The 13,714-nt window shown below is 40.6% G+C and overlaps 1 protein-coding gene across 4 annotated transcripts in view; it reads left to right on the top strand.

Annotated features, from left to right (window-relative positions):
- recql5 (RecQ helicase-like 5) overlaps positions 1 to 13,375 on the top strand; it is a 45,016-nt gene extending 31,641 nt beyond the window's left edge. Inside the window, exons 11-19 of one of the 4 annotated variants that reach the window (XM_072693238.1) lie at positions 4,196 to 4,254; positions 6,392 to 6,447; positions 7,172 to 7,265; positions 8,836 to 9,021; positions 9,204 to 9,793; positions 9,904 to 9,946; positions 10,076 to 10,303; positions 10,522 to 10,594; positions 11,745 to 13,375. In XM_072693238.1, coding sequence (XP_072549339.1) covers positions 4,196 to 4,254; positions 6,392 to 6,447; positions 7,172 to 7,265; positions 8,836 to 9,021; positions 9,204 to 9,793; positions 9,904 to 9,946; positions 10,076 to 10,303; positions 10,522 to 10,594; positions 11,745 to 11,896 — 1,481 coding nt within the window. In that variant the 3' untranslated portion in view covers positions 11,897 to 13,375. Of the gene's footprint in view, positions 1 to 4,178; positions 4,255 to 6,391; positions 6,448 to 7,171; positions 7,266 to 8,835; positions 9,022 to 9,203; positions 9,794 to 9,903; positions 10,042 to 10,075; positions 10,304 to 10,521; positions 10,595 to 11,744 lie in introns of those variants that run through there. The other 3 variants (XM_072693239.1, XM_072693240.1, XM_072693241.1) reach the window with 3 other exon arrangements.
- Positions 13,376 to 13,714: the final 339 nt, after the last annotated feature.

Raw genomic sequence — 13,714 nt, forward strand, 5'->3', positions numbered from 1 at the left:
GGCATGCATGTTCAGCTATTGTGTAGAACTGCATGAGTTGGAGCCCATGAACTCATTTTTATTCCTGCACCATGCTGTGTGTATGCTTCCATCAAAATAAAACTTTCTCAGTGTTTGTTTCTTGGTTTAAAAAGAAAAAAAGTGTGAGATCTAAAAGGTAAGATAGCAAGTAAGAGCATGGATACAAGTTATTTTTAGCAGTGAAGTAGTTCTTATACAGGTTTCAGCAGTCAAAAAAATCCAGCCCGACCCTACCTAAGACCGCTCTGTCCGAGCCCGCCCCGCACTGTAAACTCCCGCCCGAGCCTATTTTAAACCCGTTTTAAACATTTTTTTAGTAAGTAGAGAGTTAAACTGAGCTTTAACTACAATTTTGAGTTGAATGAGTGAAATCTGTTCAGAATGATGCTAATGAACAGTGCAACACGGAAGAAGAAGCAGAGGCCTGTTATTTAAGAATGCAACTCCAAATGATTAAAACACCAACAATGCTACTTATGATCCACAGGTCTAAACATCGGCAGATGTCTAAGATGATTTAACAAGGTTTAAGAATATAAAATAAAATACATTCTGAAATATTTTTATATTAAGCGCAAAAACGGCAATAAGGCTATGCATTATCCTATCATCAAACTGCAATAGGCCAACAACAATATCATAATTTACATGCAAAATGAACCCAGATAACATCGGATATTCTTTAAATAATAAAGGCCTATAATAGCCTATCAAACAAACTATAGTCTAATCAACACAAACTAAATAGCTGGTGCAAATGCTCAGATTGCTGCAAATGCAAATGCTATTGCATATGTTAATTCTGCATTTAGGTTACAATAGGTTAATATAAGAAAAAAAAATACATCACAGGCGAGGCAATGTTTGGCAAACTACGCACAGCGCTGCAGGTCAAGTGTAATGCGGACAAGTGGAGGAGCTCAAGCGTGCACGCTGCAATTAGCTTTAGCCATAGCTTTATATAAAATAAAAATTAGAAGAAGAAACAAATACGTAGGCCTGCATCACAGACCGTTTTCTTGAGCCCAACCTGACAGGGTCCGAGGAAAGTGGTGGCAAATCTCCGGCATCTAAAGAAAATCAAAACTCTAGTAGTTACCAAGCAACTGTACACCACTGATGGAGAGAACTTTCTACCATTGTTCTGTGTTGCATTTTTTCATGAATAATTTCATTTATTTTTAGTAAAGGGGGGGGATCTTTGTTTACTTTGTTCGAACTTTCAGATCCATTAACATACAATCAGTAGTGTATTATGCTCCGTTAGAGGGTGTCGCAATAATTGGAAGAAGAGGAGAGTTATGCTCGAACAACAGTGTTCTGAACACAACACAAAAGACTGGAATGGGATGTGGGGTACCGTGTAACTTGTATCCACCTCCTTCCAAAGTAGAGGACCAAGTCTGTGGTCTGTGGCTAAATTTAAAACTTCCACCCAACCATCCATATGCCTCCTCTTACTATTTTGTGGGGGAGAAACCAACACCAGAAGCAGAACATCCTTACCCAGAGAAAAACCTTTGCACTGGGATGGGCTGAGGAATTTTAAATAATGGTATTAAATGACTGGTGTTAAAAACAATGGTTTTGAATTTATGGGCACTGTCTGATGTGTGACGGCTTTCACAGTAACCGCTCCTCTCCCCAAATGGTGCATAATATGTTCAAAAAAGCTGTTTTGATTTAGGCAATCTTCACAATTTACAGGCATACAGTGCAGCCAAAAAAGAAGACATTTTATAGTTCACATAAAGATTAGTGAGCCATTCGAGATCCAGCCGTGGTGTATACAACTTGAGGCAAACACAGTGCTTGAAGCTGGTAGGAGACACAAGTTACATATAGATGAGCCAAAACACGATGCCTTCTTAAAAATGCTGTTGGTCCTTCACAAACTCCGACCTGCTGACTCTTCAAGACCTCTGAAGGTGTCATGTGGAATCTTATTAGCAGACCCTTTAGGTCCAGCAATTTACAAGCTGGAACTGCCATGGACTGGGTGTGTTCTAGCTTATCCCACATATATGCATGATCGAATACAGATTTGGGAAATTAGGAGACCATGGCATTCTGCCCACATCCAACAAGTTGTCTATGAGAGCTTAATTGTTCAGTTACCTTTGAGGATTAATATTCCAGATTAACATACACCATATGTACAAAAGTATTTGGACACCTGCATATTCATGATTTCTTCAGAAATCAAGGGTATTAATGAGAGTTTATTCTGCTTTTGTTGGAGTAACTGTCTCTGCTGTTCAGAAAAAGCTCTACTAGATAGTGGAGCATTGCTGTGGGGCTCATCAACAAGTACATTGGTAAGGTCAGGATGTCAGATGAAAATGCATTCATTAGAAGGGGTGTCTACAAACATTTGGACATATATTGTATATCCCCACGCTGTTGTTCCAAAACGATCAAGGCTATTCACGTCATCTGTGGGTGGTTCTAATGTTTTGGCTCATCAGTGTGGTCTGTTATGTACTTGCAGAGTTGTTACCATAACGCTCATGATCGTCTGGAGGGAGTGTGATGATCAACTGAGGAACTGCTGGGTTCTCTAACCCTAGTTGTAGTTGTTAGGACAGTAGATTGTCAGCTCATTGGCTTAAACTGCAAACATCCTGCTATTTACAACAACAACACAGCTCAGCCAATCAGATTTTCAGCCAAATGTGCCCATTTCAGAAGCTTCCCACCACACTGGAAGAATGTGTAACAGCCTGATGTGGTTGCCTAGATCAGTGTTTCTCAACACTGGTCTTGGAGGCTCCCTGCCCAGCACAGTTTAGTGCACTTCCTGTTTTTACACACCCCCTGAAACTCTGAGAGGGTTTGTCAATGAGCTGATTGGTTGAATCGGGTACTAAAGCACTAAAATGTGCAGGGCAGGGTACCTCCAGGACCAGGGTGGATGTTGCGCATTGCTCCTGTTCATTTGGTATCATTATTTACCTAAAGGCCGTTGACTTCATGATGTTTGCACATATTCAACATCTGACAGGATTTGTGCAATCCTTGAAATCCCCAGTTGAGTTGTCACTGTGCAAAACTTTTTTGTGCAAATTTCTTGTACAAAATTCTCTAGGTGGACTTGTAGCTCAGCCAGAGTTCATTTTTAGCAGCAGATCTCAGTCATAACTCCAGAGCTTTTGCCCAAAGTGCTGTAGTGCTCATTTTACACTGAGTGTGCCTCAACTGAAGAGTACGAGGATTTATTATTTTACTGCCACTCAAATTCAGACCCAAGCAACAGGTTCAGTTCAGGTCTGACTTAATGTGACACTTGTCTTAAGCTGCGTGGGAGTCAGAAGAATACAACATTGCAAATTAGATGTTACTCATGCTGCTGAGACAAGATGTGTGAGTGACACTAACTTGAGGACTGTGGGAGTAGTGTTTAGCCTGGTGCTAATTCTTGAAGCAGAATGATTCAAGCAGGTTGCTGGTTCAAATGAAAGCTTGGTGAAAGGTTAGGTTTTCATTCGTTTGGTCTTTCAGATATTCAGTCAGAGTCAGGACAAGACAAGACAAGAGAACCATATTCAACATTTATGTTGGATACAGATAGAATCTGGCCACAATCTAGAGTCCTAGAGTCCTGTCAATCAGTCCACAACTTTATTGATTCAGGTCCACAGGGTTAAAAAATGGTGTTAATCAGTTGAGCATGTATTGAGTTGAATAGATATATAGGATATTTTTTATTCTTTTATTTTTTATGGTTTAATTATTATTTATTATTCTGTTATATCTGTTTATGTATAAATTCCTTTATAATATGTATATGGTGTAATAATTTTTTGTTTGTTTTTTTGGCATAATCGGAATCTAACAGTAGTTATTTATTTTGTGTCTATATGAATACTATGATAAATGGACCAATAGAAATGCTCTAAAATGACTTTGAATAGAACTAATTGTGAAAAGATAATTCAAATTAAGTATATTTATTCAATAAATTTGATGATTTTTAAAATTCAGTATGTTTAAATGATAAATTCAGTATATTTAAATGATATTTAAAATTTAGTATATTTAAATGTTAAATTCAGTATATTCAAATGATATTTGAAAACATACTCTGCTACAGTCCACATCAAATAACCATGTCATGCTGTACTACCACATATGGAAGCGAATGTTATACTGTGTAGAGTGTGTGTGCTTTCAGATGCTGATTGTCCATTAAAGGAGGCCAGCAGCCAGAGAATCCCCAGACTCACAGTGAAGGTAATAGCCTCTGGCAGCTGCTCCCAGTGAGCCGCACTAGAATACGACTCAGACAGTTCAGTTTTAATCTAGCAGAGGCCAGCAGGTGCCAACTTGCAGGTCACCGTTCAATTGAGTGATCAAAGCAACTGTCATTTGACTTTAGGGACCTCTCTAAAATGATCCTCAACACACACAGACGTGGAATCTCTGTGTCTTGTGTGCGATCCAGACAGGATTAGGATTACATGTGGAGGTGGGGTAATGAAATAAGCACTGCAGTTTCTCAGTGATTTCAGTCATTTTCCAGGTTCTGGCTTTTTTTTTTTTTCTGTGTACACCGAACAGCCATTACATTGGCGCCTAATATTGAGTAGGTGCCCTTTGTGCCGTTCGAGGCATGGACTTCACAAGACCTCTGAAGCTGTCCTGTGGTATCTGGCACCAAGAAATTAGCAGTAGACCCTTTTAGGTGGGACCTCTGTGGATTGCATCAGTGAACCCTAGGTGTCCATGACCCAGTTGCTGGTTCACCTGCGTCTTTTCTTGAATTACTTTTGCTAGGTACTGACCACTGCACACCAGAAAAAAACCCCCACAAGACTGATGCATTGGATAAGCTCTGACCCAGTCATCTAGTCGTGAGAATTTGACCCTTGGTCAAAGTGGCACAGATTTAATTTTTTTATGTTTTTATCACGTCACCTTCAAGAGCTGGCTGTTGCAGCCTAATGTAGCCCATTCCTTGACAGATGCCGCTATAGATGAGCTGATCAGTGTTGTGGCTGATTGAGAATTGAGTTTATACTGACTCTTCCTACCCCGTGCTGATAAGTCATGATTCCTGTGGAAGTCCTGTGGTAAAGTCTCTTAATGCTCAACCCAAGCAAGACAGAACTGGTCTACGTTCTGGGAGCTAGAGGTCGTCACAGTGATCTCTCAAATTCCTTTTGGAACTCCTTGATCACTACATCTACAGAAGCGCATAGCCTGGGTGTAGCTGTTGATGACCAGTTATCTTTCATGACACATTTTACGAACCTGACCTGGTCATGCAAATTTCTTTCTCCTCTGCAACATTCTGAGAATTCACCCATTTCTCTCTAGGGAGGACACCCAGGTACTTGGTTAGGATCTTGTCATGTCAAGACTTGACTACTGCATTTCACTTCTGGCTGGTCTTTTAATGCATGCTATCGGGCCCCTGCAACTGATCCACAACGCAGCAGCTTGACTCGTCAGAATTTACACATGTCCCTCTCCTGCTGCGTACCTTTCACTGCCCTGACGCTGGCCTACAAAGCTTCCCTAACTAATGGCAATGGTAAAATCCAATTTGCACCAGGAATCCTTCGTTCTTCTCCGGCTGGACCCACCATCTCTCAGGACACATGGAAGACAGTGTCCTGAGTATTCTCTGTCCTGGCACCAAGGTGGTGGAACGAATACTTTCTGAGTGTCCGAACAGAAGTATTAGAACACTAATATCTTTTAAAACTATTAAATTTTTTGTTCTTCATCACAGATACTTTCAGTTTCTAGGAATTGAGAAATTGTAAATTGCCTGCAAATTGTCGCATTAGGGTTATTATGTGACTAATTTCTGGTTGGGTCAGAGCTCGAAGGTAGCTTGCATTTGGGGTCTATCGCTGTGGGGAAAAAGCACTTTTGTAAGGCTGGCTTCTTTTATATAAGTAAAAATACTATACTTGTTTTATTAAGGTTTTAATGATGTAATCGGTTTTAATAATATATTGCCAGTGGAATGGATAAAGTCTGTGGGGTCTTGAAATCAAAGTGGACAGACTTCCTGAAGCTCACAGTGTTGAACTGCATACTAAACAATCCAAAAGCCTTGCGAAAAAGAGTTAAAGCTTGGTTTGTCAGGGACAGCGCAAGAGATGGAAGAGAACTGCCTCCTAGTGGCAGACCCCAGGCATTGCTGGTCTTAAATTCAGCTTCTTGACCCCCTGAAGTGGCTTATTGCTTTTATAGAACAGTGCTATGAGACAATTCAGTCATAGAAAGGAAAAAGAGCAAATAATTATGCTGTTAAATGTCTGTAATCGTTACTTATTTGTGTGTTTTTGTGTGTGTGTGTGTGTGTGTGTGTGTGTGTGTGTGTGTGTGTGTGTGTGTGTGTATGTACACTCATTAGGCACGGGAGCACTGCCTGTCTCTTCTGCAGGAGTCCTTGACAAATCACCCACACAGGTATTAATACATACAAGTAACCTTGTAAGTCGCTCTGGATAAGTGCGTCTGCTAAATGTCATGAATGTAAATGTAATGCTAACGCTAGTTCTGAATGAGCAGAACGTAACAGAAGAAGCACTGATGGCACACCCTCCAAATTACTGACATCAGTTTTTCACCTTTTTATACTGTGCCTAAAATAAGCAAATGTGAGCAAGGTTATTTACTGGATAGTCACATTTACACCAAAGAGTTACACTTTCTAAAATATATAATATATTTATAAATAAAAGCACAGAATGCTCCTGGTTGTATTGAGTTATGCATTTTACATATTTGCCCCATCAAGCTCTAAAATGCCTGCTATATATTGAGTTCAGTTGCTTACAGAGTGACTGAAGTGAGCTGAATTGATAACTCAGCACAATACAGCACTAAAAACTACATTTTCAAGTCAGTAGTATCTTGTTAATAAATTCAAGCAACAGGTTCATTCTGGAGGGTATAAGAGTGTGAAATTCTGCATTTCTTGGTCAGTTACTGTTACCTGATTTTGAAATTGCTTATTTAGTGTGAATATACATTATATGATCTGCCTAAAAAAGAAGGGTGTAGAATGACCAGTATTTTGTACATCCTCATTCTGTCATTGGTGGTGTTGACATGTAGCTCTTTTATAGGGACCTTTCTTTGTTCTCATTCAATTCCAAGCCAATTTCCTGTGTTTTCTTTCCTTCTTCAGCTCTGACACAATTTCTCTGGCTGTAGAAATAGAGTATGAGGTATTCAGATCGTGCAAGTCAGCAAACCTTTACAAGGCTGCAGTTCTCAAGAGGGTGAGCCTATTGTCTGCTATCTTTAAGCGTATTGTCTGCTATCTCAGAGCCGTGAACCACCAATATTCACCACCAATATTACAGGTGCTGGTCATAAAATTAGAATATCATGAAAAAGTTGAGTTATTTCAGTAATTTCATTCAAAAAGTGAAACCTGTCTATTAATATACAGTCTGTGTGTAATGAATGAAAATAATATACACGTTTCACTTTTTGAATGGAATTACTGAAATAACTAAACTTTTTCATATATATAGATATTCTAATTTAATGACCAGCATCTGTATGTGAAAGTACTTAAGCCTACTTAAGTTTTCCTGATTTTTAAGGCGAATGTAAAAAACGGTCCACACTAAACGCACACTAAACGACCAGGGATCATCTATTACACTACTTCAACCTGTTGCTGGACCGAACCAAGCACGCCCCAAAAACGCTTGTGCCTCGTGCAGATTCGCACCATCATTTGTGCTGACCCAAAATGAACATAACGTGAAAAACAACTTTAAATGAGGTCGTGGGTGGAAAGACTGGGTCAACATGGTCTGTATAGAGTGCCAGGCTAGTTGGAGGTAAATTGCACAGCACATGTTGATACGAAATGGTGCTGCAGTGTCGGACATGTACTAGAGCCAGAATGTAATGTTAAGCTGGTTAATTATGGTCATTTACATAGAAACCGTCTAACAACTGTCTAAAAATGCCCATTTTCATTGACTATTGATGGGACTCGTTCAGATTGAGTCGCTGACCAGTATACACTACTAGATTAGAGTCAACGTTTGGTCAATGGGGGGGGGGACCCTCACACACTACTCGATTCTCTCTCCAACAGTCGACTCGGGCGGATGAAAAGTCTGCAGACTAAAGCCAACCAGCACAGACTACTGGCCAGATTGAGAATCAGGGCTAAAATAACCTTATCTTAAGTCTGCGGTTTAGTCTGAAAGGATCTTGTCTATAGCCAGTGAAAGCCGAGCACAGAAAGCTGGGTTTTAAGGCAGTTATTAGGCCGGGTCTTATTTATTAGTTGCCTGATTTCCATCTTAAATAATGCAGCATATGTGCTGTGCTGTTCACCTTCAACTTCCTCTGCAGTCTGTACAGACCACTCTAACTCGATCTTCCCCAACACGACCTCACACAAAGGTGTATTTTTACCTTCCTTTTGTTTTGGGTCTGCGCAAATAGGGAGGCGTGAATCTGTGTGTCTCAGGCAACATGAGGCACACATGCTTTGGGGCGTGTTTGGTGTGTCCCAGCAACAGGTTGCTGTATAGTGTATGATTCCTAGTCATTTATTGTGCAATGGTCATATCCAGTAGTTTTATAAACTGCTACGACTACTGCTAAGTCCTGTAGTGTACCCAATGCTTCAGGTTAATTTATTTTCTGACCAGTTTCATGTTGAATTGTTGGTTTTTGTTGTTGTTATTATTATTATTATTATTATTATTATTATTAATAATTAATTAATTAATTAATTTATAGGAATGATTCTCATCATTCTGACCATTTACTTTGCTTGGATACTGGATTTACTGGCCATTAAATTTTTTCATGTTCCAGGTATCTGAGTTGAAAAAGGGTATGGGTGATTCATCGGTGCCCCAAGTTGATGAGAATGGAGATTCATTTGGCTCTAGTGTGAATGAAGAGGAAAGGAAGGAGACTCAAATGGAAGCAGCTTCCACCTCTTCTTTATCTGTCCCTGAAGAGCAGCAGGGCTTTACTTCAGCCTCTCAGGTCTATTCAGTAAGTCAGATTTTTCCAACACTCATCTACTGTTTAAAATAATAGGTTTGGATCTCATGTCACCTTCACAAATTTCTCAATTTTGGTTCTGGCACCAGGCCATTGGTTCTGCCGTTCAATCGTATTCTTCCTTGCAGCAAAACATTGATATTTCATGCTGAATTTCTGTTTCCCCTGTATAGCTGAAGAGGAAGCGTGTAGGAGCTGGATTCCGTGGGTCGTCCAACCCCTTCCAGACAGCAGCGGACCTTCTGAAGTCCTCCCAGAACGAGATGTCCCCTTCTGAAGAACCTGCTTATGAGGAACTGGAGCAGGACAAAAAACAAGACAGCAAAAGAACCAAAACATCTCACTCTACCTCGTCTTCCTCCAAAGACAAAGCCACCTCCTCTAGCAGCCCCAACAAGAAAGCGGGCAAAGCCCTTAGTAAGAAACAGCAGAAACTAGCAGAGGCGGCCAAGGACTCGCACTGTATATCTCAGTACTTCGGGAAGAAGATGGACAGCAATCGAAGAAAGGAAGAGCCTTCAGCTGCCTCATCTGTTGTTCCTGTAGCCCAGGAAGGCAATGTTCCAATCTCAGCCTCTTCTGTAGACACAAACTCTAATAACACTGTAGACGCAAGTTTTGCAGATGTGGGAAACGGTATAGAGAATCCCAAGCATGTGGAGAACCATGCTGTAGATATTTGTCCTATGGATGTGAACACTACAGAGGAGCAAACAACCAAGACTGAGGATGCTGCAGCAGTGCTAGAGCATCATGGAGTTGGGTAGGTGTTTGTTTTCAACTCTTATTGCTGTGTTTATTGATAATGGCAGATGTTTCTGGGATGCCCTCAGTGTGTTCTTTGCTGTCTTCCACCTTTTACTTGCCATACAGGAAGGAGTCACAGTCTGATGCCTCACAAGTGCCATCAGAAACAGTAATGACCTCTTCAGCTCTTAATTAGACATATTTGACAATTGATTTTTTCTTTCTAATGTCACATCCAGCAATTGTACTTGCTGTATCCGGATCTGTGCCTCACATTGGTTCGTTTGTTTTCTTGCAGCCCTGTCAGGAAAGAGAGTCGAAAGAGAGTCGTGTTGGATTCTGCCGCCCACCCAACGACAGCAAAAGGAGGGTGACTTTTAACCCTGTGTTGCAGGAGCACAAGGTGGAGGGTTTAAACCCGCACATCGATCAGATTCCACATCAGCCAGTGACACTGAAAGAGGCAGCGGACATTGTGGTGAAAATACTGGATCCTTTCTATAAAAAGGGCAAGTTTGCTACGAAGGTTAGTGTTCACTTTTCCCTTATCCTGTATATGTCTGTTTTGTGGATCATTGCTTTCCTGTCAAAACATCTTTTATGTATGTATGTATGTATTACAGCTATCTGTTTTAATGCTGTTGGCAGTATGTGAAAACTTCACGACAAATGGACAAATTTGAGCACATTAGTGCAGTAATATACATTGTTTGCTTACAAGAATGTTGTCTTTCATTCTCGTAGGACCTGTTCAAGTCATTTGCGCGTTTTCTCTCCCATCTGCTTGTAGAAGGAAAAGCTAAGGATCGTGGGAAAGGTAAGAAATGTGCGACACTAATCACTAACTGCTGTGTAACTATGTTGAAACGAGCAGAACAGTGCTTTCAAGAACTGTGTATTACTGAGGCATATTAGAGGATATAAGAAGAAATGCAGAAATCCTTTAGAGGCCAATTACAATTCCCGACACTAGAGGGAGTCCGGGAGCAAGAAATACCATTATGGATGGATGGATGGATGGATGGAAAGAAAGATATATGGATGGATGGAAAGAAAGATATATGGATGGATGGAAAGAAAGATATATGGATGGAAATATGGATATATGGATGGATATATGAATGGGTATATGGATGGATGGATATATGGATGGATATATGGATGGATGGAAGGATGGATATATGGATGGATGGAAGGATGGATATATGGATGGATGGATGGATGGAAAGATGGATGGATGGAAGGATGGATAGATGGATGGATGGGTAGATGGATGGATGGATGGGTAGATGGATGGATGGATGGGTAGATGGATGGGTAGATGGATGGATGGATGGGTAGATGGAAGGATGGATGGAAGGATGGGTAGATATATGGAAGGATGGATATATGGGTGGATGGATGGATATATGGGTGGATGGATGGATATATGGGTGGATGATATATGGATGGAAGGATGATATATGGATGGAAGGATGATATATGGATGGATGGAAGGATGATGGATGGATGGATGGATGGATAGATATATGGATGGATGGATAGTTGGACAGACAGACAGACAGACACTTTATTGATCCCAAAGGAAATGTAGCAACTAGTTGCTGTTACACAATACAATAAAAATGACTAACAATAAATAGAACAATATAGTCTATTTCAACTTCTTAATTAAGCCATATTAAGCAGTCCTTTGGGGTTTTGGTATTTAAAATATGAAATTCTGAATACATTTGTAAAGTTAATATTCTGTTTATTCTTAAAATTATTGCTACCAACCAAAGAAACCTGGACACCAAACATGTCTATGCTGGATTTTTTTTTTCCATAAATTAGATTAATTAGAATAATTAGAATAATTTTCTTTCTTCCTTTTTTTCTTCCTTATTGTCTGTGTGTGTGTCTTTTGAAAGATTGATTTCTGTATATTGAAATGAACTGATGTGATTTTGTCTGTGTTCCCGCAGTAAAAATGGAGGCAAAGAGCTTGATTAAGCGTTTTTTCAGCAACGTCCAGCGCTGTGAGAATGAGGGGGACTGGAAGTTCCTGCAAGGAGTGGCCAGCGCCAAAATCAAAGCAGCAGACAGGACTGCAGCACAGGAGGAGGACAGTTTTTGACCCATGCAGGCCCTTACCTCCCTACCTCAGATCCTTATTACATCCATATCCTCCCCCCTTCTCAGGGATACTGAATGCAAATCAGACACTGCTGCTAATCTGAAGGAAATGTGTGTCTGTGCAACCGACGCTAGGCTGCTTCCACTATTGCACTTTAAGGGCAACTGCTGGCTGTATTGCTGAAAGACTTTTAGTTTTAAACCCTGTGCCATCTGGGCACTGTTTAGTTACTGTGATGGGGCATTCGTTTTTAGCTGCTGCTTTGGATGCTGCAGCATCAAAAAACTGCATTACAGATGACCTAGAACATATTTCCCAGTGTGTTTTAGATCATACATCTGCTTTTGTTTTATGCAGCATGGATATTTTTCGTTCTCCTGTCCTTAATACGTAAAAAAATGGATACAACATTCATGGAAAAGGAAAATAAATAAGGTACCTTATTTGAAATAAAGTATGAAACGTGATCTTCTTAAGTGTTATTGAAATGTTCAAGTCCTAGAGGCCCTGTGTATGTTTTAGCGTCAACTCATGGACAGATGAACATATACAGTCTATTGAAGAAGTATTTGGTGCAGAACAGAATTCATGGGTCCTTCAATAATAGCATGTTGTTTAGGTCCTGAAGCAGGAAAAACTCCCCACTGAGTGAAACTACAGTCACCATGTTGGTACGTTGGTATATGCCATGTTCTTGCTGTTAAATGCAGAATTAGCTTATGCTATTGTTTTTGCTAGTTTTGCTTGGAACATGCCTTCAGCTTATAATGATGATTTGGGAGAAGACTATAAAAAAAGAGGAGGAGAACTTTAAGGAGTTTGGGCTGGCGTCCAGGGGTCTTCTGCTTGTGAAAGGAAGCCAGTCCCTCCTCTGATAAGTGAAGCCTGGAAGGATGGAGGATAGGGTTAAAGGGAGAAGACAGAGTGGTGGAGGGTGGCGACTGTCGTAAACATGTGAACAACGTAGAAATGACATTTCTAGGATGTTCAATTTTGGGAGGAGGGGCTTTAGGCATGTTCCTCCTCCACATAAAGGGTTGTCCAAATGGCTACACATACACCTTGGACTGGTCTGTCCATAAACCACTATCAGAAAAGGCTTAGGGATTGTCGTGTTTTTGTGAAACAGGCATTGATGTTTGCTGCTCTCCCATGAATGCCATTCTCAAAACTGGAGTCATGAACACTGACCTTACATGAGACTAGACATCCCTGCAGATCATTGGGGGTATTTGGGGATATTTTGTCAGATCTTTCACTCCAGGAGTTTCCCAGGTTCTCAATTCGTAGATACACTATATGTCCAAAGGTTTATGGACACCCCTTTTAATGAATGCATTCAGCCACTTGGTAAGTTGCACCAATTGCTGACAGATGCAAAAACATAGATTGTCTGGAATAGGACTGTCTGGAGCAGATAAAAAGGAACCTACTGGCACCAGGCCTAATGTCATTCTGCCAAAATACTCAAATAATACATTTTTTGGACCCCTGTCAGTCACAGGCCCTTAGATTATAGATTTTCCTCCCTGTACAGTGACCCTATGTAGAGGGAGATAAAGCCTTGCAAGCAGCTGTGGAGCAGTGGAACTGTGTTCTCTGGAATGATGGTGCTCCATCTTTGGAGTCGTGGAAAAGGGTGGGGTGGGGTTCATCCAACATCATCACTCGTCGCTGAATGTTGTTAAATCGTCATAGGAATGCTCCAAAATCTGGTAAAAAGCCTTTCCTGGACAGTAGAGACTTTCTTCATACTCTTGGGAAAACAACGAACGAGCTGGTGTCCCAATACTTTTGTCCATAAAGTGTTACAGCTGG

The sequence above is a fragment of the Salminus brasiliensis genome, chromosome 12 (genome assembly GCF_030463535.1).
Source record: "Salminus brasiliensis chromosome 12, fSalBra1.hap2, whole genome shotgun sequence".
NCBI classification, from domain to species: domain Eukaryota; kingdom Metazoa; phylum Chordata; class Actinopteri; order Characiformes; family Bryconidae; genus Salminus; species Salminus brasiliensis.